Source organism: Mauremys mutica, chromosome 14, assembly GCF_020497125.1.
Source record: "Mauremys mutica isolate MM-2020 ecotype Southern chromosome 14, ASM2049712v1, whole genome shotgun sequence".
In the NCBI taxonomy this organism is placed as follows: Eukaryota; Metazoa; Chordata; order Testudines; family Geoemydidae; genus Mauremys; species Mauremys mutica.
The window spans coordinates 40,830,326-40,853,841 of NC_059085.1; the positions used below are offsets into that span (position 1 = coordinate 40,830,326).

Genomic DNA, 23,516 nt, shown 5'->3' on the forward strand with positions numbered 1-23,516 from the left:
ATCACATGGCTACAGCTACATTCATGTGCTGAGTATGGTATCAGTTATTATACTGAAGTCTGACAGTTCTCTTCATCGTGGGGGAGGGGAGAGATGCATTTTTTGGAATGCTCTCCCTCTCTTGTTTTCCAATTGATAAAATGGGCCTAGAGTACATCTCTTTACACACATTGATAGGAATTAAATCAATTGAATAACTTCTTTCAAACTGTGCCTCAGATTTTAAAAATTGTACATGTGATACGGAGCTTGTCATTTATACGTGTTCCTCTCGATGTGTGCCCAGCCATGGGAATGTTTTTGGCTAGTTAGATATTCAACTTCCCCTGCACCTTCCCCGTATGTTGTCTGGTTATATGCTAAGCTCTTTGGGGTGGGCACCTTGGGCCACAATTTTAAAGGTATGGGAATTTAGGTGCTTTCAAAAATCCCACTAGGCACCTAATTGCATCTTTAGGTACCTAAATATCTTTGAAAATCTGGCTCCCTGTCTTCATATCTGCCTGTAAACTGCTTAGTGCAGAGTGGGCATTATACCAATAATAAGTGCCCCAGTTGGAAGATAGCCAGGGCTTTTAACATCCCTTCACTTACTAAATTGTGATGGGATCTTCCATAACTACATGTAGTCTAGACCTCAGGTTTTAAGTCTCCCCTGAAAGGCAGCACAGCACCTCCCAGTGCCTAGCTGGGGCACTGGTGCAGGACTGGTTCTGGGAGAAACGCACCATCACCACCAAGTCACTGTTACCACTTCCCGTAGTTTGAGTCTTTGGAGGTCAAAGGAGTACAGTCTCTAGCTAGCAGGGCTGAAGGAGGGGCACTTGAGAAGGTTGCTTCTCCCATCCACTCAAGTGGAAGGAGGAACGTATGGTTCGGATAAGTCGGATGGAAGGGCAGGGATTGTTTCTGAAATGAGTGGGGCACCAGGACAGAAAGTAGGTGCCCTTTATGTCCCCGCTGTCACACTGCCCTGGGATATGCTGTAAAAATACCTTTCCTAAGGCCAGATCTACACTACAGACTTATATCGGTATAACGACATCGCTCATGAGTGTGAAAAATTTACACCCCTAAACGACATAGTTATATGGACCTAACCCCCTAGTGCAGACAGCGCTATGTCCATGGGAGGGCTTCTCCCGTCAACACAGCTGTGATGTGGATTAACTACGCTGATGAAAGAAGCTCTCCCGTCAACACAGGAGCACCTTCACTTGAGCGCTAAGTAAAACAAAATGAACAGAACATCGGCGTTCTTATCAAGTCTGTAACACTTCAGATCTTTCAAGCACTTTGGAAATAGGAGCTAATCAATCTTCCCAACACCCTTACGAATTGCTCAGGTATTGCAGTATTATCCCTGCTTTTGAGATGAGAAAGTTGGGACACAGAGCGATTGTTCACCCATGACTGACACAAGGCAGCAGAATAATTATAACAATGCCTAACTCTTTTCATCAGGAGATCTCATCACTTTAAAAAGGAGGTCAGTATTGTTTCGCTTTCCGGTGCCTCAGTTTCCCTAGCTGAAAAATGGGGGTAGGTGACTTGTCCAAGGTCACCCAGTGGTAGAACTGGGAATGGAACCCAGATCTCTAGTGTTGCAATCTATTGCTCTGTTCACTAGGCCACACTGCTTCTCCACCTTGCCAAAGGTTAGCGCTCCAGAGCCCAGCTTTACGCTCACTCCTGTAACCAGCTCTGTGCAGGGTGACCCCTGCACATGTGGGGATCTGCTGGCAGGATCATCACCTAAAGGTACATTCTGATCCCTGCTTTCAGAACCTTGCTCAATGGACACGACACTTTGGGGGTCAGATTGGACCCCAGCTCTTCCCTTGGGGAGTCAGTTCCAAAGCAGCCGACTCTGCCGTCCATGTGCTTGTTCCCAGCTCCTCACAAGGGGGTGCTGGGAGTGTTTGTAGCAGAAAACACATAAGCTGCTGTGGCAGAGGAATGAGACAAAACTGTCCGGTGGGCTGAAGGCTGGTGAACAGCTCTGCCCATTAGTGTCATGATGAGCCCCACCATGTTATCGCACTTGATACACTTCCCACTTCACCTCCAGCTTCACCCAGGATCAAACCCATCAGCTGGGCTGAGCTTGCTGCTAGACTCCCACCAGCACCCAGCTGATTTATTACTGCCATCAACAGCTATGTCAGGGGTAAACCCTCTGCCCCAGCCCAGCTCTGTGCCTGCATGCAGGAGTGTCCGGTGGTGCTGGAGGTAAAAGAATCCTCCCCTTTCACCAGCAGGCAGCATAGAGCCAGTGGAGCCATTCTGTGGCTACTACGGCAGTATGCAGAATGCATCACCAGTATCTCCCCCATCAAGGATGTGGGGGCTCACCCCCCTGGAAACACTTGTTGCTCTCCCTCTCTTGGCCATTTTGAATAATCGTGTAACGGGTCAGTTGCCTCCCATGCATCCCCTCACAATCTAGGATCATGCTCAGGGCCGGCTCTACAGTTTTCGCCGCCCCAAGCAGCAGCCGAATTGCTGCCAGACAGCGGGGGCAGTCCGTGTGCCCTTAGGGCGGCAGGCGCGTTTCCGTGGCAGCAGCAATTCGGCGGCAGCTTCTATGTTTAGCTGAAGCCGCTGCAGACAGCTAAACACAGAAGCTGCTGGCGAATTGCCGCCACCGTGGAAACGCGCCTGCTGCCCTAAAGGCGCACGGACTGCCCCCGCTGTTTGCGGCGGCAATTCGGTGCGCTGCTTTGGGGCAAAAACACAGGGACTGCCGCCCCTTGCAGAATGCTGCCCCAAGCACCAGCTTGGAATGCTGGTGCCTGGATCCGGCCCTGGTCATGCTACAGGCAGTCTGCCTCAATTTCCCCACTTGGACTTTTCAAATAAAATGTCCCTTCAGGCCTTTTCTTGGTCAACAATACCCCTCTTTGAGGAGTAGGGTATTAATATAAAATAAACAGCAAATGAAACTCAACATCCCAAAACAAGTCCATCCCTAAGTCCACACAGCACAAGATTTCTCTTCCTCCTCCCAGAACTTCCTGCCCAGGGTCTCTGCAATCCCTCCCCTGGTTAGACAGGGTCTTTCCCAGACATCCCCACCTGGTCTCAGGGTCTTCCTTGGAGGAGCCTTTCCTCCCTCTGCAAACTCTGCCATGGATTCCAGAGCTTCTCCCTCTGCCTCACGGCAGCTTTTTATAGGAGGATCACCTGAGCCCTTTCAGGTGTGGTGCATTCTGTAATCAGGGTTGGCTAGCTCCAGCTCATAGGAGATAGGCCACTCTGTTACAAATCTGTCTAGGTTCTTATATGACATCCATCACCCTACTATGTAAGGTCCTCTGAAAAGTATGAAGTGGGTATAAAGCGATAGTTTCTCTCTTGCTTCCCACCCACCACACACCCCAACGAGCAGGGCCTGAAGTTTGGCATGTTATTTATTTAGTGTTTGCTGTTCTGACAGGCAGGCCGGCTCAGGGAAGAAGGTTTTCCATTTTGCTTGGAAGGTGTTGGGCCAAGTGCATTGAAATCTTTCAACATTTTGATGAAAGGTGAAAAAAAAAGTGAATGGAATTTTCTTATGACAATTTTTTGTCATTTTTCCATCTAGCTCTAGTGCGGGAGTTGTGGCCTCACAAATATCTCTTCCGGGGGCGAGTTCCAGATCAGCAGTCCAGGTCAGATGCCAAGAAAGGGCTGAATAACGAGGCCCAGCAATATTACCTTTGCGACTTTCCAGTTCTCAGGAATGTGGACCCTTGTATCCTAGACCTTCAACCAAAAATGACCTGTCAGACTCCACTCATTTCCCTCTTTAGCTGCCTGCAAGGAGATACTGTCCATTCAAATTTGTATTTGTGTGACAAGATTTTACAAAACCTAAGGCCAATAGAAATGTTTCTAGAAAAGAAACCAAAACTCTGGAACCAGTTGTGAAACAAATAAAACCTTCACCTAAGGGTTTGGCAACCCAAACAACCAAAGACTATAAACAACAATGAAACTGACCTCACTGACTGTAACAGCCCAAGCTGAGAATAGAGCATAAATGGAGGGAAGTCATTTGACTTTTTACAATTCTTCCCATTGCTGTTTTTGTTAATAATGTGGGAAGAGTGTTTGTTCAGTATGTGACTACTAAGGGTTTGCTCCCAGGTCGTACTGGATTAAAAAATTCTGCCTGTCTTTGGAGCAGATCCCAAGGTGACAGCACCTTTTTAACCTTTGGCAAAGGCTGTTATCTGGCCTTAGTCTTTGGAGCGGCTGATCTTTGTTATTTCCTGTATCTTCGATGCACACACCATCTAATTCTTTCCTTCCCAGAGCGGGAACTAGGATCCCTGCTGCGGGGCAGTTCACCATCCTTCCCCTCCTTGATAAAAAGAAAAGCAAAAGAATCAGACATTTTCTTCTCTCCCCCACCCCGTGTCCCACCATCTTTTCTTTTTTTACTTCTAGTGAGTCAGTTTCCTCTCTTGCATTCCATCTGCTGTGGATGCAGCTGAAGATTTTGCAATCGTCAGGAGGAATATTCTCAGCAATCCGTCTTTCAGCATGTCAATTTTTTCCCCGACCTCCAATTATCTTCCCAAATTATTTTGGTTCGGGTACGTGTGTGCGTGCGTGTGAGATCTTGTCGGCTAGTTTGTGATTCTCAGAAGCCTGTTGCTTGTTGACACAGGAACAGAGATTGCACAAGCCAGGATTCAGAGGGAAAGAGTTAGAGGGGACTGCAGAAAGGGGATATAAGGTTACGATGGCCTAGTGGGAAAAACATGACCCCTTCCTCCATTTTGATGCTGTTAGCCAGGGTGATGTTCACCCCAGTGCAGAGACCCCGCACCAATCTTCTGACACCCCAGTCATGTCAAGAGGCAAGGCACTGAGAGGTGCAGCAGCCAAGAAGTGGAATGCAAAAGATTTTACACACACACTCTCTCCTGGAAAGCCAACACGCGTGAAATTAGAATCTTGCCTGCTTATTTATTCATTCTGGCCCTGCGTCTGCTCCCCCTGAAGTGAATGGCAAAACTCCCATTGACTCCCATGGCTCTTTTCACAAGGGTGGTGGTTGGGATTCCTTGGATCAGATTCCCAACTTTCACCTTCTTTCCATGCATTTGTTCTTTTAGTGACTGCCATCGAGCATTAGCCCCGACCATATGGCCCTGGTGTCCACGGCAGCCTGCGGGATGCTGCTGACCGCATAATGGACGCTGCATTTTCCTAAATGCACTCACTCCATTACTCTCATGCCGTTCATGCTTCAGGAAGCACTTTGCGTTGATTGATTACACAGAAAGTGCTACAAAGCAAATGGCTGTTGCTCTAGTTGTATTATCAAAGTAAGTACTGGACTTTTGACAAAAAATGTAGCAAGAGAGTGTTTCCTTTCAGCATTCTAGCCCACAGGGCTGGTTCATGGTTGCTCCATTGCCCTTTTGCACTGGATATGGCAGTGCAAAGAGACCACAAAGCAGCCACCTGGAACCCCCAGCGAATGAATAATTCCTGGCACAAGAGCAGCATGTCTGTGGGAGCCACAGGACTGGCAGAGCAACCCCTGGGCCACTCTAGCAGGAGACCCCAGTGCAAAGGGTGGTCTGGGGTGGCTTAGCAGTGCAAGGGAGGGTGACTGGGGCGTTCGTACCCTCTGGTTATTCTGTGCCATTGGCACGTCCGATAGCCTGTTAGCAGTGTTGGTTCAGAACTGTTTCCCATGCTGCCCTGGGGTGTAATCATGTCAGTTCTCATGAAATATGAGCGGGATTAGGCTAGGTCAATGAACGACCATCACAAATAACCTGGGAGCTGCAGGAAAAGTTGCCAGTAACTCAGTGAGTGGTGGTTTATCCTTTATCAATACTGAGCCATTATCTCAGCATGGCAATAGGGGGCCCTATGGGCCCCTGAAATAATCCCATGGCTCATTTTGCAATCGTGGGGTACAGGGATCAGCCCAAGTGTCCTGCCTTTACTCCAGGCTTGGGTAATGCCAGCACATTCGGCATACCTAAAACTCCCCGTGCAGTTTCATTTGGATATAGGATTCTCAGTCCTGCCGGCTATATTTTAAAGACCATGTTGTGTTTTTTGGTCTGTCATTTGATTTTCAAACTGTCCCTGCCCATCCCCAGTGGGAGAGACAGTGTATGAGACAATCCGTGTTTCCCACTCTCCCAGATTTATTGAATAAGGTGATTCTGGCCCCAGCGGGCAGAGCTCTCACCCCCAGAGCTGTCCCCTGCCCAGCTATTAATTCTGCTCCTCCTTTACCGCCACACCCAGCAGTTCAACCCTGCCACCAGTTCAGCTCCCTCAATCCCCACCCCATCAGTTCAGCCCTCTACCTCCCCATTGCTCCTCCTGGGTTCTCCACCCCCCTTTCCTGGCTGGGGGGACAGCAGGGTCCCCCCACCCCTTCCAGGCTCAGGGGGCAGCTCCAGGGGCTCTTTATCCCCCTCTGCCCCTGCCCAGGCCAGGTGCTGCGGGGAGGGAGAGGGGAAGAGCAGAGGGACTGTCCTGACCCTGTTGCCCACAGGAGGGCAGAGGGGAGGGGAGGAGGGGGCAGACCTACCCTGAGCTGTTGGGCTTTTTGGCTCCCCCACCCTTCCTGGTGGCTGTGGGGAGGGAGGGGGGAGAGCGCTCTGCCTGCAACAGCTCTGATTGGCTATTCTGCCCCAGGAGGCAGGCACGTTGGGTGGGCAGCATGGACCCAAATTCTCTAGCAGGCCAGAGCATCTCGCATTATTGGGAGAGTGGTTCCAGCTCCGGCCCAAATCCTGCTGGTTTCTTCTCCGCTTCCTGCCCCAATCTGTTGGGCAGCATTGCTGTGCGCTGTCAGACGGAGGGCATGTTCCGCCCTAGAGATGACTGCATGGCAGCAGGAATGCTCTGGAATTTTATACATAGGGTGTAGAAAACCTGACTCAGCGATGACGCTCCCGCTCAGTGCTGGGCCTGGCATAGCAGCTTTTTCCTCTCTAGTGCCCCATGCTGACAGGCAATCCAGCCACGTGGTGGTCTCTCTTCTCGTGACTTGACATCCCCTCCCTGACAGCTCACTTTGAAGTCTCTCCCCTTCCAGGGTATCTGTGTCCCTAACAGACAATGTCCTACACTACACCAGTCATCAGGCTGTCATCTTCCGCCTTCCAAGGCTCCCCTTCCATCCCACTTGGTTGTCAGGGCAGTGGTCCCAGGTCTCCTCCCTGGAGCCTTTTCACCAAACTCACAAGGGCTTAAACTTAATCCATCCCGGATCCTCCCCAGCTTTCTGTTGTTCTGCAGAACTCTGACTCTCAAGAGTTACCCCACAGGAGACTTGCCCCCACTGTGGGTCCTTCACTCCAGTCCAATCCTAAGGCCACCTGCCTGTCAGCTGGCCTTCTCCCAAGTCTGCTCCAGGAGTCTCCTTCACCCCTGCTGCCCTCTCCCATCAGAGTCCATCCCAGGGTGTAGACTCCCGCTCAATGCTCTTCTTCCGTTGAATGCTTTCCTGGGTTTCTTCCCTGGAGGTCCAAGTCCTGCCCTTCTGTCAGGGCACATCACTGGAGCATGCGTCACCCTGGGGGCATCTCCATATCTCTCTGGGTTCCATGCTCTACTATTCAGAGATGGACTGCAAAGTTCTTTCCTTCTCCCTGTGCCTCGTTCTAATCTGTATGGCTTTTCTTTATAATCACCCTCCAACTCCTTCCCCAGCCAGGCTTCATCTTTAATCATGCCTGGCCCATCCTCCAGGTGCAGCTAGGCAGCATAATTGGCCTCTCAGGTGCACGCACCTCAGCCCTCTCCTTCCCTGCATGGGGTACACATCCCCTCACAAGGGCCAAATTCTGGTTCCATATACAACCCCTCTGACAACCCTGGGGGCTGTGTAGTCGATGGCAGAGAGCACCGCATAGGATCAGGCTTTATGTCTGTACAATCTGTTTACAGAGACCGCTGGGCTCCTTTTGTGTTCATCATGTGGCAGCAGCAGCCACACCCTAGTAAAGGTTCAAGCTGGCTTCCAACTTTAAGCCTAATTTTCAACTCCTTCATCTGACTTCCCCACAAAAGGATTTTTCTGGAATTCCACACACTACAGCTCACCCCAGGAGAGGGCCTCGCTGGGGAGTTTCGTACAAATCATTAAAGGCATTTTAAAGATGCAGGCCTTGATCTTTTTGTCTGGCCGAGTTGTGCTTAGCACAGGACCCGAGTTACAGAGAGGGAAAGTGGGGGCGGGGAAGGGGAGGGAAATTTTTACATTCCCTCTGCAGCTTCCCAATTCTGTAGCTGTCCAAAAACCTGGTTTGGCCCCTCGTGAAAACTAGAGAAGCCTGAGGAGATTTCCTATAAAGAGCTCCATTTCCAACAATCTCCTAGCCGACTGAGATTTGACGTTTTGTGCATATTTTTTGCAAATGTTAGGGGGTGACAGTCAAGCTGGTGGCGGGCGATGTGAGCAGGGTGGTAGGGAGCGACGGGAGATCATATGGCAGTGGGTGACAGGCTGCACCCTTCCTCTGTTCACGCCCAGATGTTGGAATGGTTAGGTTTTCTAAAAGGCTTAGAATCTTGACAAAGAAATGAATGTTCATTTAGAGGGGCTGCTCGGCTCCCCCAAAACACACTCCCAGCCTCAGTTGATTTATTTGCTCTTTTTCATTAGTGCCATTACACGCTGAAATGCTGGCAGCTGTGCTTTCCAGCCAGTCCCCAGTAGCAAAATCCAGGATGCCTGTGTCCAATGGGAAAGGATACAACCATGGAACAATATAAATTTAAGCTACCATCCAAGGGAAGGGTGGTATGGTTCGTGTTTTATTCTCTGCTGCGCCAGGAATGGCTTGACAGAAGAAAACCGCGGTGTGGGAAAGCTGGCCTTGTGTCTTCCCATTCTCTGGGGGTTTGGTTAAAAAAGCCAAACCAAACCCACTAAGGAGCAGAGAACAATTGTTCCTGGCCACATGCAGGTCTGGAAATGTGTTTTAAGGCCACACATTGGCCAGGTCATCTCTGGAAAAAGCGGCTGCAGTCTCACTGGGTCCTTCAAGTTGATAAAGAAATACACAGACAATTGCTTCTGCTGTAACTTGGTGCAACCAATTTGCTCCCTGAGGGCCCTCAGAGATTTGCTCTGTCGCTCCCTGATAGTTTTTCGTTCTGCTCTTCAGTGCAGCCTCTGGTTTTTAGCAAAGACCTGGATTTTTTTATTATTATCTGGCTTAATCCAATTTTTCAGCTGGGGATTGACTGAGATACAGACAGGTCAAGTGACTTGTGTGGGGTTGGAAACTGAGTCAAGTGACTCAGATGGGAGGGGGAGAGTTCAGAACTTGAGCAGAGAAGCCTACAGCTGCCTTAGTCCTCCATCCCCCTCTCTGCACTGACAGTGTGTGCATCCTCCTCTGCACCCGCTCTTGCAGTTGAGAATGTAGGAAGGAAGCAAAGATGGGTCTATACCAGCACCCGGGAGCCAGGCAGCCTGGAATGCGGAGAAATTAGGATCTCATTTTGCTCTCAATCCTGCTTCTAGGAGGAAGCAGGGACCAGAGGCTTTGTGGCTGGGTTATGATCCTTAGGGTTGAAAGAAGGGAGTTTGAGGCTTGGGGAAGAGGGCTTGGGGAGAGTTCACTCCTTTTTCCTTAGGGTGTTCCCTGATCATGTTCCCCAGAGTTTTCTCTCGCAGGGACAACCCCAGGGAGGAGTTCACTGCCAAGTCAGCTATGCAGGAGAGAGAGCGACTGCGCGGTGCCTGGACAGCTGTAACTATGAACAGAACTGACATTAGGCTTCTTGGATATAGCACTCATACTGAAGTGAGGAGCATTCCTTGGTAGCAGCGTGGTCCTGTGGATGCAGCCGAGGGCTAGCAGTAAGAGGTAGGGTCTCTTCCTGACTCTGCTACTGAACTGCTGACCCCAAGAGGCCAATCTCTGTTGTGCTAAGGCTCCTTTACATCACGCTGGTGCCATAAAGGCACCTGTAAAGGGCAGACAGGCCCCAGGAATAGTCCCTGCATGAGGGACCTTTCCCATCAGTGGTGAACAGCCAAAATGGCCCTGTGCCAGCCCCTGTGGTAAGGGTCACATCAGGACTGAGGAGGGGACATAGCCAGAGGGCACTGGCTGTTCTCTTATCTCAGGGCCCATGGGAAGCCTTGGGAAGCAGAGTGGGAGAGAGATGAACTGGGGCCTGAGGCTCTTAATGTCCTACTCAGAGCACTGGCCTTCTTTTCTTCAGCTGTTTCATAGGGTATGTCTACACTGCGGTACTGCATTTCAGAGTCCAACTCAGCTGACTCGGGCTCACGGGGCTTGGGGCTAAAAATAGCAATGTAGACGTTCGGGGTCGGGCTCGCGCCCGAGCTCTGAGACCCCCAAGGGGGGAAGGGTCTACACTGCAGTTTTATAGTCCTGCAGCCCGAGTCCTGGAAGACTGAGTCAACTGACATGTCACAGGTCTTTTATGGAAGTGTCGACATACCCATGGTGTACGGCCCTGACATGCAGCTTCCCTCTCTGTTCATTGAACCTCCCACCCCCAAACGCCAACATGAGACCCTGACCTTTCCACTTTCTCCCTCCCACCTCTCCCCACATCCATAATCCTGACTCTCCTCCCTCCTGTCCTGTACTAATCCAATAAACCCTCAGTAAATCCTCTGTCTGCCACTGACTCTTTCCCTGTGCCTTCTTGGAGTTAGTCTGGGTGGGATCCTTTCTCTCTGACTAGAGTGCAGATGGTGAGGGGCTGCTGCTTGCATTGCTTCATTTTTGCTCATGGCTGAGGAATGCCTCTGCAATAACTAATGTTTGAGCCCCTGGAGCAGTCCATGTGCCCCAGTGAGGGCCTTCTGAAAATCCCATTTGGGTGCACATCCCCCCAGATAACACTGCCTTGGTGCCCAGACAACTTGGGTGCAACCAGAAAAGCCCTGGCATGCTCATCTCCAATTGAAACCTCTAACTGGAGGCTCCTCTAACTGGAAGCACAAATGGCTGTTTGGAACAGCTTGTTAGTGTTGGGGAAAAAATTAGCATTAACCTTGTATTCAGTTGTTGGCTGCGTGTGTGTTCTTGTTGTGTGCTGCACTGGCTCTGGCTAGAGAGCCCTTACAGCAGGCTCTGATCGAACTGCCCCGAAGACCACAGACTCGGTTTCTATAGTGAAGGCACTCGGCCAGGTTTATTGACCACCAAGCACAGTCCCAGCTCCCCGGATCAATGTCTACTGTTACACTAGCACATGTATGCCTGTGACAATGGAAGTGGTTCAGTGAATGACGGGACTTTCCATTCCCCCCTGTGGCTGGACAAAGACACCTGTGACCCCTCTTTTATACACTGATACAAACAAGTTACGTATTGCCCCTCTGACGTGGTTAGTTACCACCCTTTATCTTGTATATGTAGGTTCGGGCAAAACATCTCTATCCAGCACCCTGTCATCCTGACCTTATCTTTCAGAGGGGTCAGCATGTCCCTGAACCATCTCCGGAGAGTGTGCTTACACCATACTCTTGTATCGGGGTGCTCTTCAATGTGTTTATGTGAGTGTCTTGTGCCTAGCACTTCTTAGGAGGATTTGCATTTTTGCAATACTAGCCCTGTTCTTGCCAAGTTCCGTGAACTTGCAAGTAGGTATGCATTGTACAGGGCCTGACTTTTACTCATAGCTTGACTCTTCCTAACTTTGATTTATATCAGCAGGGCTGGGCTACTTCAGTTCAGGCCTTCGGCCTCATACCTCCTATACCAGGCCTCATGTCTCAGGCTCTCTCTTTCCACTACAAACCTATTTGTGCCTTAGTCCAGGGATCAAATGCTTTGAAATCCTTAGATAGAAAGTACCAGTTATTATTACATGTTATTTAATTTATTATAGAAAATAGACAGCACTGGCTCTAGGGGAAGGACTAGATAGACTCTACCAGACTTTCCAATCTGGAAGTTCTATGCGGCAAATAGCCTAGTAAGGTCTTTTAGAAAGGATGAGCAATATGAAATTACAAGGACTGTTGATCCTCACATGTTGGGGTAATAATACCACCTAGCCCTTCTCTCACACTTTTCACCAGTAGATCTCAAAGTGCTTTACAAAGCAGGTCAATATCATTAGCCCCATTGTACAGATGGGGAAACTGAGGCCCAGAGCAGGGCAGTGACCCAACAGGCCAGCAGCAGAGCTGGGATTAGAATCCAGGTCTCCCAAGTCCCAATTGTTTAGGATAAATCAGCCTGTGGAAGCTTAAAGCACAAATCTGTTACTTTTGGCTAAGGAAAGCAAAAGCAGAAAGTGCATCCAACTTCTCTGGCGACTTTGAGACAGGGTGCACTACTGTCACCTCTCTTCCTCAATGTCCTTATGGGCTCTTAAGGAGAGTAAGATCCTGATCCAGCTTTAAGTCAAGTCAACGGGACTACTCAGGTGTTTAAAGTTACACACATGCTTAAGTGCTCTGCTGGATTGGGGCTTTAGCGAGAGATATGGTACGGCTACAATGCTTTTAGCGTGCTGATGACAGTCAGCTTAATATCTCTGTCTCGTCCAGCTCAGAGTGCTGCTGAGAATCGAGATAAAAGGGAGGTGATGATGATGTGCTGGGAGGAAGCAAGCAGAGAATATTGCTGAGGTTTATGTCCGTTGCTTGTTACTGACGTTCACAGTTTGGGGGGCTGGTTACATTCCCAGTGGCTCCCAGGCGAACAAATAGCATCAGTAACCAGGATGGCTGTTTCCCATTTGTATCTGGTTACAGCGCTGTGTCCTTTTCTTTCATATCTCATTGCTGAAATCCACTCATCGCCTCTGGATTGGACTACTGCAATGTGCTCTAATTGGGGCTGCCCCTTAAACCCACTCACAGGCTAATGCTAGTGCAGAACACATCAGCTCATTTGTTAAGTGCCATAGCCCATCCCAATCACACCACCCCAGTGCTCTGTGATCATCACTGGCTGCCGTTTAAGGTATTGGTTTTGACCTATCAAGCCCTAAACTGCCTGGGACCATCTGACCTGGGACACCTCTCTCCATGTGCCACATTGACTTGATTGTGACCAGCATGGAGGTACTCATGTTGGAACCCCACTTTGGTTTATAGGCTTGTCTACGTGGGGACATGCAGGAAAATTAATCTGAATTAAGTGAAGGTGTGAATTTGAAGAGGATTAATTAAACCGCATTCAATCTCTGTGTGGATGCTGCTATTCAGAATTAAAGCAGACTGAATTTGGCTTAGTTTAATTCACTTTGGAAGTGAATTAAGATAAACTGAATTAAGGCCACTTTAATTCTGAATGAAGGTGTTCACACTGTGGTTAATGTGGTTAACTAATTCACTTCAAATTTACACCTTCACTTAATTCAGATTAATTTTCCTGGATGTTGCCATGTAGACAAGCCCTGTAAGGGAGGGGACTGATGGCAGGTAGTTTCTTATGCGGACCCCTCCATTTTGGAATTCACTTCCTCTCAGTCCCAAGTAGCCCCGGATCTGTGGCCTTTCTGAAAGTGTTTGATGAGAACTGAGGTGCTCATGAGAGTGTGGGGGCATTCCTTTGGGAGTCTCAGGTTGGGGGGTGTGACTGGCTGTTATTTTGTGATCTCCTGTTTTGGTTTTTGTTATTCATTTGGATTATATTTTTGATTAGCTGGCAAGGTCTATGCAGGTCAGGTGTCTAACTCCCATTGATGTCAATGGGAGTTAGACACTTAACACACTGAGGTGCTTTGAAAATCCCTGTAGGTGCCTACCAGCATCCTTAGGTGCCTGAATCCCTTGGACAGTCTGGCCCCTAGAGCCCAGGACAGGAGTTTTTCACAATGTGAATGTGCCACAAATAAATAATACCGTCCGGAAGGCCAAAATAAAAGGGTTTCGCTTTGAATTGTTTGAGGCAGGCTGGGCTTTTTGTTTTCCTTGTCTAAAACACACCAAGCAGGCAATGCAAATAAGAGACCTGGCTTCCCCCACTCCATTTTTCAACTCAGGCAGACAAATACAGTAGGACAGGACTATTTAAAAAACAATTGATGTAACCGATGGCAACAGTATTCAGACTGTAAGGCTTGGCCAAAGGATGAGCAAGAGAAGGTGATAACCATAACTGCACAGAAGTGTCTGACCAGCCTAGATTTCAAGGAAGGAGCAGAATTAGGTAGGGAATTTCCAATAACAGGGAATAAAGGGAAATTTAGGATTGCATTTTAGGAAATATCTCTTAGTGGTGTGAGCTGGTGGAAATTCTATGGCCTGTGATATACAGGAGGTCCGATTAGATTATCCTAATTAGCCCTTCTGGCCTAAAGTAGAAGCAGTGGAAGCCCTATTGCTCAGGACACTTACCACTGGAAAACATTGCAGGGAACAACCTTCCACCAGCCACAGAGATGGGCTAGGAGAAACCTAACAGGTCACTAATTTCTGCATGATTATTACCAAGGGCAAAGAACGTGTCCTACTGTACGCAGAGAGGATAGAAAGACTTTATCAGACTAAGTCCGAGGGCATAATCTGGGCTTTACTGGGGCCGTTTTTATCAAGGTTTAGTTTCAGTTTGGTTCAGAGAGGGGTCACTGTTCCAGCAAGTCTATTTTCTGAAGCCCTTGCAACGTAGGTATCAGGATGGTACAAAGGACGGGCCCAATTTTGCAAGGTGCTGAGTGTACCCAGGGTGGTGCTAGGCAGAGCCCATTGATGTTAGAAGGAGTGCAGGGAGCGGAGCACTTTTCAGGAGGCCGTCAGCACATTGACGGATCAGCCCTGAGAGAAAGGCTTGCCCAGAGAGGTTGTGGAATCTCCATCATTGGAGATTTTTAAGAGCAGGTTAGACAAACCCCTGTCAGGGATGGTCTAGATAATACTTAGTCCTGCCATGGGTGCATGGGACTGGACTAGATGACCTCTTGAGGTCCATTCCAGTTCTATGATTCAAATGTCTATGAAATAAGGTGGATGGCTTCTTAGCAAAAACTTAACTCCTGCCCTACACCACTTATCCCTTCATTGCTGGCAAAGCAAGGACGGAGTGTTTACTCGCGTTCATAAATACCTCATTGTGCACTCAGTCAGCTTGGAAACTGTGGGCACAGAAAGGATTAAGCCACTAAGAATTAAGACCAAGATCTGCAGTTAAAATGCCTGGAATAAAATTACAAAGGAGGTTGATCCCAGTGGTTCAGGACATGAATGAACATCAGCTCAGGGCGGGAAGACAGTCCTCCCGCCCCGCCCCTCCCTCCGAGCCGAGTATTGCACACTTACAAATGTAATAAGGATGTTATGCCTTCCCATGGACTGTTACTTATAGCCCTCAAAACTGCACATACATTTGCACCTACAATTACTGCAAGTGCCCATGTATACTTGTAGACTCCTAAATACCTGTAGAGTAACCCAGGTAAATGCCCACGCAAATGCAGGAGTGCAGAGGGGTGCACATTTCTGAATGTACTATCCAGATGGGTCCCTAGGCATGTGGCCTTTATTTCTCTATTGCTGCTTCCTTCCACTGCTCTTTGGATGGAAGGCGCTATGTATATAAATAAATCTTTTGTAATGTACCAGCCAGCTTTGATCACTGTCAGAGGCTGGTGACCAAAATAGATGGGATTTTACTCTGTTCTAGGCAGGGGCAGCTCCAGGCACCAGCGCACCAAGCGCGTGCCTGGGGTGGCAAGCTGTGGGGGGCGGCCTGCCGGTCGCCGTGAGGGCAGCAGTCAGGCTGTCTTCGGCGGCATGCCTGCAGGAGGTCTGCCGGTCCCGCGGCTTCGGTGGCAATTTGGCGGCGGGTATGCTGAAGGAACGGGACTGGCGGACCTCCCGCAGACACGCCGCCAAAAGCCGCCTGCCTGCTGTGCTTGGGGCGGCAAAATACATAGAGCCGCCCCTGGTTCTAGGATAAGAGTTCCTGGGCTCTGTCTCCCTGCTCTCTTTCTTTCAGTTTAGGGCGTGGGTGTAATAGGCAATTCCTGGAATGATAGGCCCATGTGATGTGGTGCCTTGGCTGTTTCCTATTATTTCCGGGCCATCTCCCAAGGGACCTGAAATGCATTCCTGGAATCTTGCTAAGATATTTCTTCCTCCTTCCCCCACCAACACACTGGCTGCCCCCACAAAAAGAGATGGGCCTGGACTAAAAACACCTCCAGGCTTGGGAGGGGGGTTGGATCTGGATCTGCCCTTCGCTGGGCTCCCATCCTCCCAGCAATGAATGGCTCAGTGATTGCTATGCTCCTGTATACAACCCACTAGGCAGGGCTCTGTGCAGTGCATAAATCAAGCTCTCTCTGTTTTTTTTCCTCCGGCATCTCTGTTCATAGGGACGTACCAGGGTCAGTGGGCTGGTGGCATGCGCCAAGGCTATGGCGTCCGGCAGAGCGTCCCCTATGGCATGGCTGCGGTTATCAGGTCGCCCCTGAGGACATCCATTAACTCGCTGCGCAGCGAGCACACCAACGGCACGGCGCTGCACCCCGACTCCTCGCCCGCCGTGGCCGGCAGCCCTGCTGTCTCCAGGGGTGGCTTCGTCCTCATGGCTCACAGCGACGCCGAGATCCTCAAGAGCAAGAAGAAGGGGATCTTCCGGCGGTCCCTGCTGAGTGGGCTCAAGCTGCGCAAGTCTGAGTCCAAGAGCTCCCTCGCCAGCCAGCGCAGCAAGCAGAGCTCCTTCCGGAGCGAGGCGGGCATGAGCACCGTCAGCTCCACCGCCAGCGACATCAACTCCACCATCAGCTTGGGTGAGGGTGAGGCTGAGCTGTCCGTCATCGAGGACGACATTGATGCCACCACCACCGAGATCTACGTGGGCGAGTGGAAGAACGACAAGCGCTCGGGCTTCGGGGTCAGCCAGCGTTCGGACGGGCTGAAGTATGAGGGGGAGTGGGCCAACAACAAGCGCCATGGCTACGGCTGCATGACCTTCCCAGACGGCACCAAGGAGGAGGGGAAGTACAAACAGAATGTCCTGGTGAGCGGCAAGCGGAAGAACCTCATCCCGCTGAGGGCCAGCAAGATCCGCGAAAAGGTGGATCGGGCCACCGAGGCGGCAGAGAGGGCGGCCACCATCGCCAAGCAGAAAGCGGAGATTGCAGCTTCCAGGTAAGGCTGCCTCGTTGTTATGTCTGGTCGTTGCGGAGATGAGGGGAGGTCGGGGGAGATGTTGGCTGGCAGAAGGCCCATTGCTGTGACTCTGATCTCTATGGCATTCGGTGTGACCTGTGGTGTCCCTCATGTTGAAGGAGAGACAAAGTTTGGCCTTCATGAATAGAAAGGGGATCCTTTATTGGGGCTGATGGACACAGATAGAGCCTGTGGTTCTCTCTGGTTCTCCAGCTCTCACCTGCTGATAGACACAGCCTGAGCTGCTCAGTGTCACCCAGGGCTCCTTGTGTCCTGGGCTGGACTTTTCAATAATGGAATTGACTGTTTGACTGCGCTACCTTATTCAAAGCAACAAGTGAGGGCCCCCCACCCATCTGAACCAGCACGTTTGCTGAGGGTAGGGTGACCAGATGTCCTGATTTTATAGAGACAGTCCCGATTTTTGGGTCTTTTTCTTATATAGGCTCCTATATACCACCCACCCTCTGTCCCAATTTTTCACATTTGCTGTCTGGTCACCCTAGCCGAGTGGTCTCCCTTCCCCAGATAGTGCTTTGTAACTGGGAGCCTTTAATTTGCACAAAAAGGGCTCAGTTCTTCAATCCAAATGCAGGCAACACTCGTCTGGATGTTGGGGCTTAGGTGTTGCAGGATTAGGCCACAAAGCTCAATGTACCTGATCTTCAGTCCCTGGCTTACCACTGCAATTTTGCACCACCACACTGATGTGTGCAGTTTGCTGCACCAATATGGCACCTGCATGCATTGGCGACAGATTCTAGCAGCCTGTGCAAAACTGTGCAAAAGTGGAGGACAGGTTGGGGTGTGACTGCAAATCTGGGCCAGTGTTATCAAGGTAAAGAAGTAGTAGTTTTTATTGGCCATATGCAGCCAGCTTAGAAACCTAACATATGTTCCCAGATATCCTGTCCCTGCATAAAGTGGGTCTTATATAAAACCAGGATGGATTCTTCAGGGCTGTCTCAACATTACTTGTTCCAAAGTCCTGGTCAGGTGTATGAAGAGGATCTTTCAGGGCACTAAAGCTATGAAGGTGAACAAATGTGATAATTTGGTTGTACTAAACCCGCCTAGAATTCGGCTCTGCATAGATATCAACATCTCTCTGTTTGCTAAGGGTGGCAATTGTTCATGCTGAACTCACGGAATAGATGATTCTCATCTGAAACCAACTCTGCCCTGAGGTGAAAGGTCAAAGTCACAGCAGCTCAGCCACACCAGCGGCAGGTTCAAAGGATGTTCTCAGGTCCAAAAACTGGTGCAGGGTGTTGAATTAAGTGAAGAAAGCAAAACAAAATCTTAGTTAATATACAAACCCCAGGCAGCAGGGGATATAGCTACATGTGCTGCTGTTATCCCATGTGACGCTGGTGGCACCATCATCCCCTATGGCAGTCAGGACAGTGGCAGAACCCCAGGTTCACTTGGTGGTGACCTCAGCCAATACCCAATGAGGCAATATCTATAGCAATACCTACACGGGGAGGGTCAAAGGTCATGACCCTGTTTTGCAGCATTGCATCTCCTGCTGCAGGACAAAGGCTGAGAAGCTCATCCCTGTTTGTCAAGGAACTGGGCATCAGCTGTGATTCACGGTTTCCTGGCTCAGGCACCCTCTTAGTCGGTGACTCTTTCAGCCTAGTATACAGTGATTTAACTGTGCAATTACCATTAAAACTAGCAGGAGCCAAGCAGCCACTCACTGTCAATACTGTGGCATGACCTTGGTGTTTAATTTCCTCTCTCTATTTCTTTACAAAGTGGCATCACTTGTATGGGACACAGTGACAACACAGCTGTCACTTAGGAGGTGCTGGGTGTCATTAACCCCTTTGCTGCTTCTTTCCTCTGCATCCTGTTCTGAAGCCCTGCATTAATGGGGATCATATCTCTAATGCTGGACAGAAGGGTTCTCGACAAGCTATTCCTCTAAGTATTTTCTTGCTAGTCTGCAGCTCAGAGAAACCTCGTGGGTTCTAGCTGGTGCCATGTGGATTCCCATCTACTTCTCGCTGCCCCAGTAAACAAGATTTCAAAGGGAAGAAGAGACAGATCCCTAATTACAGCCACAGCTCTGGGAAGGGTTTGCCCTTTGCTAGGCTCTTCTCTGCTTGGAGAGCAGAGGCTCCGTGTACCCAAGGAATTCCTGCATGCCCCAGGAAACCAGGCACTCAGCCTAGAGACTGTCTTCCTGAAGCTCTTCTTATTAATCACAGAGCAGTGCAAGGGACCTGAGGGAAAGACCCAGTTTTAGTTTTTAATTAGACTTTGAAATTTTTTCTCTCTGGGCCTGTGTTTGTTCTATCTAATCTATCCATCCATCCATCGAGCCATCCTTTTCCTTTCTCTCTGGGCCTTTGTGTGTGTCTCTCTCCCTTAGACTTTGTTTTCCCGTTCTCTCTCTTTCCCAGTGTGGACCTGCTCTGGGGTACATATTGGCAGATGTTTGTTAGGCCATGTGATTAAATGCAGAGCCCTTTGAAGACCAGCATGCTATGCCAGTCACTGATGGTCACAATGCTTTCAATGATTCAGTGGCGGGGACATTCCCATCAAAGCCAGGCAGGTGGGGTGCGCAGGGGAAGGCCTCACTGGGACCCACTTTCCCCTTTCCCTCCTACCCACACTCATCCTATTTCCTTCTGCATGGCTCACCTGGGTGGCATAGTGTTGGTATCTCAGGTACGGGAGCTGCGTGTGCCTTATCTCACGCTTCTCGTAGCGCTGCTAAGCTCAGTGCCTGTTCTGTGCCGCCCACGAGACTTTTAGCAAGATCCAGAGAATTCCTGTCAGTCAAGGGAAAACCCATTCATCAGGGTGAGGCGGAAATGCAGCGTCGCCCACTTGAGAGGCTGCTGGAATGCAGGGATGATGGCCTTGCAGTCACTTGGCTGAGGAAATCTCATCTGTGCCTCCCCCATGTTCCCCTGGATCTGCCACCTGGAAAATATCCATCCCAGGGCTAGAATAAGAGATACGTGTTGCCAAAAAACAAACTAAACAAAAAACACTTCAGCTTTATATGAAAAAAATGATCCTATTTTCAAATCTCTGAAAAAGCCTGGGGAATGCTGGGGCGGAGGAAAAAAGAGTCCTCTGTCTCTATCTCTCTCTATCTCTCTCTCTCTCTTTCCTTAACCATTTAGAGTCAAATTCTATTATTATTATAAACTGCTTGTATTACAGTAGCACGTAGAGGCCCCAGCTGAAATCTGGTCTCCATTGTGTAAAGTGCTGTCCATACACATAGGAAGCGTCAGTTCCTGCAACCAAAGGGTTTACCGTCTAAATAGACAACACAGTCAAAGGGCAGGAGAAAGGAAGGATCATTATGCCCATTTTACAGCTGGGGAACTGAAACATAGAGAGGACGTAACAAGGTCACACAGAAAGTCTGCGATAGAACTCGAACGCGGAGCTGCTCAGTACCAGTCCCACACCTTCTGCAAAAAAACATCCTTCAGCCCCCTGTCCCTTGTGGAACCCTAAAGAATTCACTGGGGAGGCTGTGACCCTTCAAATCCAGTGGACACACTTTCCCCCCAAGTTAGAACAGTTTGACAGTGGTTTGGATTTCAGGTCTCGGCTACTCCACCATGACCTGCAGTTTTTCATTCAGGCATTAATGCTTGTGTATATCAAAGAGGGGTGAATTTTAGAGCTCTTGGCAGTGAGCATGGGGGTGGCAGAGCTGGCTGGAGGTGAACAGTTGCTGTACAGGTACTGTGCAAGCATGTCCACCCATCTCTGCTAATATCCCACAATCCAGACCTATAGCACACATGCTCTTGCAGCTCCAACACAGAGCTGTGCTAATGAACCCTAGTTCTGACCAGCAGCCCCCTTGCTATTCCAGATGTGGGATCCCCGTAAAGATCCTCCAATGCCTCTGGTTCCTGACCCACTCCACCCCCCTGCTGTTCCAGTCCTGAGCTCTCCTGTGCCCCTCAGTCCTGATCTGCCACTCCCCATACGATTCTAGTCTTTTGGGCTCCCTCCATGTCTCTGCTGATATTCCTCCATCCTGACTTGCCACCCCTTCTGATATTCTGCTGCTGGCTTTCCTTTCAATGGACACTGCAAATTTAAATAAAGTAATAATGGCATTGATTCCCAGCGCATTCAGCAGCCCAGTGACCAGGCAAAAGCATGGGAGAGTGTTATCCAACACCTCCCATAACCCAGTCTCCTCACTATTTGAAAAGCCTTGCTAAGTAGCCACTGTTCCAACCCTATGTTCATCCCATGAGAAGTTCCATTTATTCCTTTCCTTGTGCCAGTGCCCTCTCCCCCATTCCATTCTTAATAGAAATCTTTAGACTTATGGAAAGCTTGGTTGTGGAGCAGTGGTGGGGAAGAGGGAGGGACATGTGCTAATGATGTGTTCAGAACAATGTGATCCTCCAGAGACAAATTAAATTCTTCTCTCTCTGTAGCCAGCTAGCTAGATTTATACGAATGTGCATGACAGATCTACACAGCTAACTCACTGGTTCCCAAAATCTACCTGCGAGCCTAATGACTCAGAACCTACTCCAGGCAAAAGAGAGGAGGGCTGGAGAGAAAAGGCTCCTCTGTTGATTAAATGTCCCTTAATATTACTGCTCAGTGCCTTAAGGCTGCAGTGCAGCGATTGTTTATTACAGCGTAGAGTTTCCTCTCCGTTTTCTGAGTGAGATGAAATTAATTAGAAAGGGAAAGGGGGGAGAAAAAGAAAAGAAGTCTGGTGCCACCCAGCTCTAACTGAATTAGACAAACTGCAAGTTTCAATCATTCATAGTCACAGTGACACTTAAAAACGCTTGATCAGAAAGTGGGCTGGATCTCTCATATGAGTGTGAATGAGCCTCCTGGGCTTGTTTTTTGAGCATATTTGCATTTGATGATACAACACCAGTTAGAAAGTATCAAATTACTGTCAAAGTTTAGAAAAGAAAGAGAAAAGAACTGTAGAACACAAGCAAGTCCAGATCAGTCAATGTGGTCTGATCCACCCGCAGGTCCCCAGCAATATCATGTACTATTGCCCCAAGTCTTGGCTGTAGTAGAAAAGCTGTACCTTTTGTTCTGATAGGAGGTGCCTTATCTGAGCATTGGTGAATTCTTCATCCCATGGTGATAACGCACTCGTGGATCGTGGTGTGTCACTGATCTGTCCCAAAAGACCAATAATGCAGGAGTGCTGGAGATGGAGGAGACATAATTCAGAGCTGGTGATGCTTCAATTAGCTTGTGGCATTTAAAGTTATAGCTTCTATTTTTTTTTAAAGGAAGGAAAAATCAAACTGAACAAGTGTGCTTGTGTTTGTAATTGGCTCTCCCCCACCCCAAAACACTCAATGCAGCAGAAATCCAGGGCCAAGAGAATGGAGGACGGAAGGAAGCTTGCCCTGAGCTCTGCCCCCGAGGAGCAAGCCCCTCTGGGGAACAAGCCCCCTGTGAGTGCATGGGATCTGCAGCTGTAATACCCACAGGTGGTTATCTTGTCAGACCTTGCTAAATGAGCTGGATCAGCCCTGATCAGTGCTCAGCTTGGAGGCTTGCAAGGGAAACCTAGGGTACTGGAGGAAGGGCTGCTGGTGACTCCATCTCCTAGTACTGAACCAATGCCACTTACTGGGGGGCTCTGTATCTTTCAGGTGAGATGTAAAACTGAGTTCCTGACCTGTCTTGGTCATTAATAGATCCCATAGTATTTCCCCCAACAGTAGGTGGGGGGGTTAACTCTAGCATCCTGGACAAATCCCAACTTAGGTAACTACATTCTGTCTCCCAATCTGGGTATGGTACTTATTTTTTGTGCAGAACTGTGCTGTTGCTGCTGTGTATTGTTAAATGGCTGATGTACACCATCCCAGAGGTGGCAGCATTTCAGTAATGGGTCAAGGGAACCCAGTATATACCACGGCTTGTGTAAACACTCCACTTGTAAAGTTTGTTAAGCATATTGAGATCTTTGGATGACAGTGGCTATATATCTTTTAGCTGTTTAAAGAGACACCATTAACTTAAAAATCATTTTCCCATCTGAAAATCTTGTACCCATTATTGTTGCACTTAATGCCTAGGATTTCTGTAACTGAAAGACATGAAGGAATACATTGTTCTCTATTTCTGGTTTACTTTGTGCATTTTGACAGCACTGTGTGTGCAGTCAGTTTCACTGTTTATTTGATAGTGTGTGCCCTTTCCCATGCTCTGCAAAAGGAACAGTGGCAGCAGCAAAGTCAAAACTGAAAGTGAACGGGCAGCCAGCAAGTATGCACACAGATAGAGAGAAAGGAGCCAGAATATTTCTGGGAGTGTTGCTTTTGAGTGCACCCTCAAAGACACTTCCAGCCATCACAAAAAGGAGTAAACACAAGCCTTTGCATTTTTAAAGGAATATTAACAAAGTAGGACACACTAAGGTCTATCAGAA

At 49.1% G+C, this 23,516-nt stretch overlaps 1 protein-coding gene and 1 long non-coding RNA gene across 2 annotated transcripts in view; one reads left to right on the forward strand and one right to left on the reverse strand.

Moving 5' to 3' along the window:
- Positions 1–23,516, forward strand: part of JPH3 (junctophilin 3) — a 122,230-nt gene that overhangs the window by 17,925 nt on the left and 80,789 nt on the right. Inside the window, exon 2 of the mRNA XM_044987824.1 lies at positions 16,294–17,071. Within this exon, the coding sequence (XP_044843759.1) occupies positions 16,294–17,071 (778 nt within the window). The remainder of the gene's footprint in view (positions 1–16,293; positions 17,072–23,516) is intronic.
- LOC123349618 lies at positions 17,997–22,265 on the reverse strand. The gene is made up of 3 exons (XR_006573600.1): positions 22,155–22,265; positions 19,751–19,881; positions 17,997–18,350 (listed from the first exon to the last, which is right to left on the reverse strand). It is a non-coding gene; the product is annotated as an uncharacterized LOC123349618 (long non-coding RNA).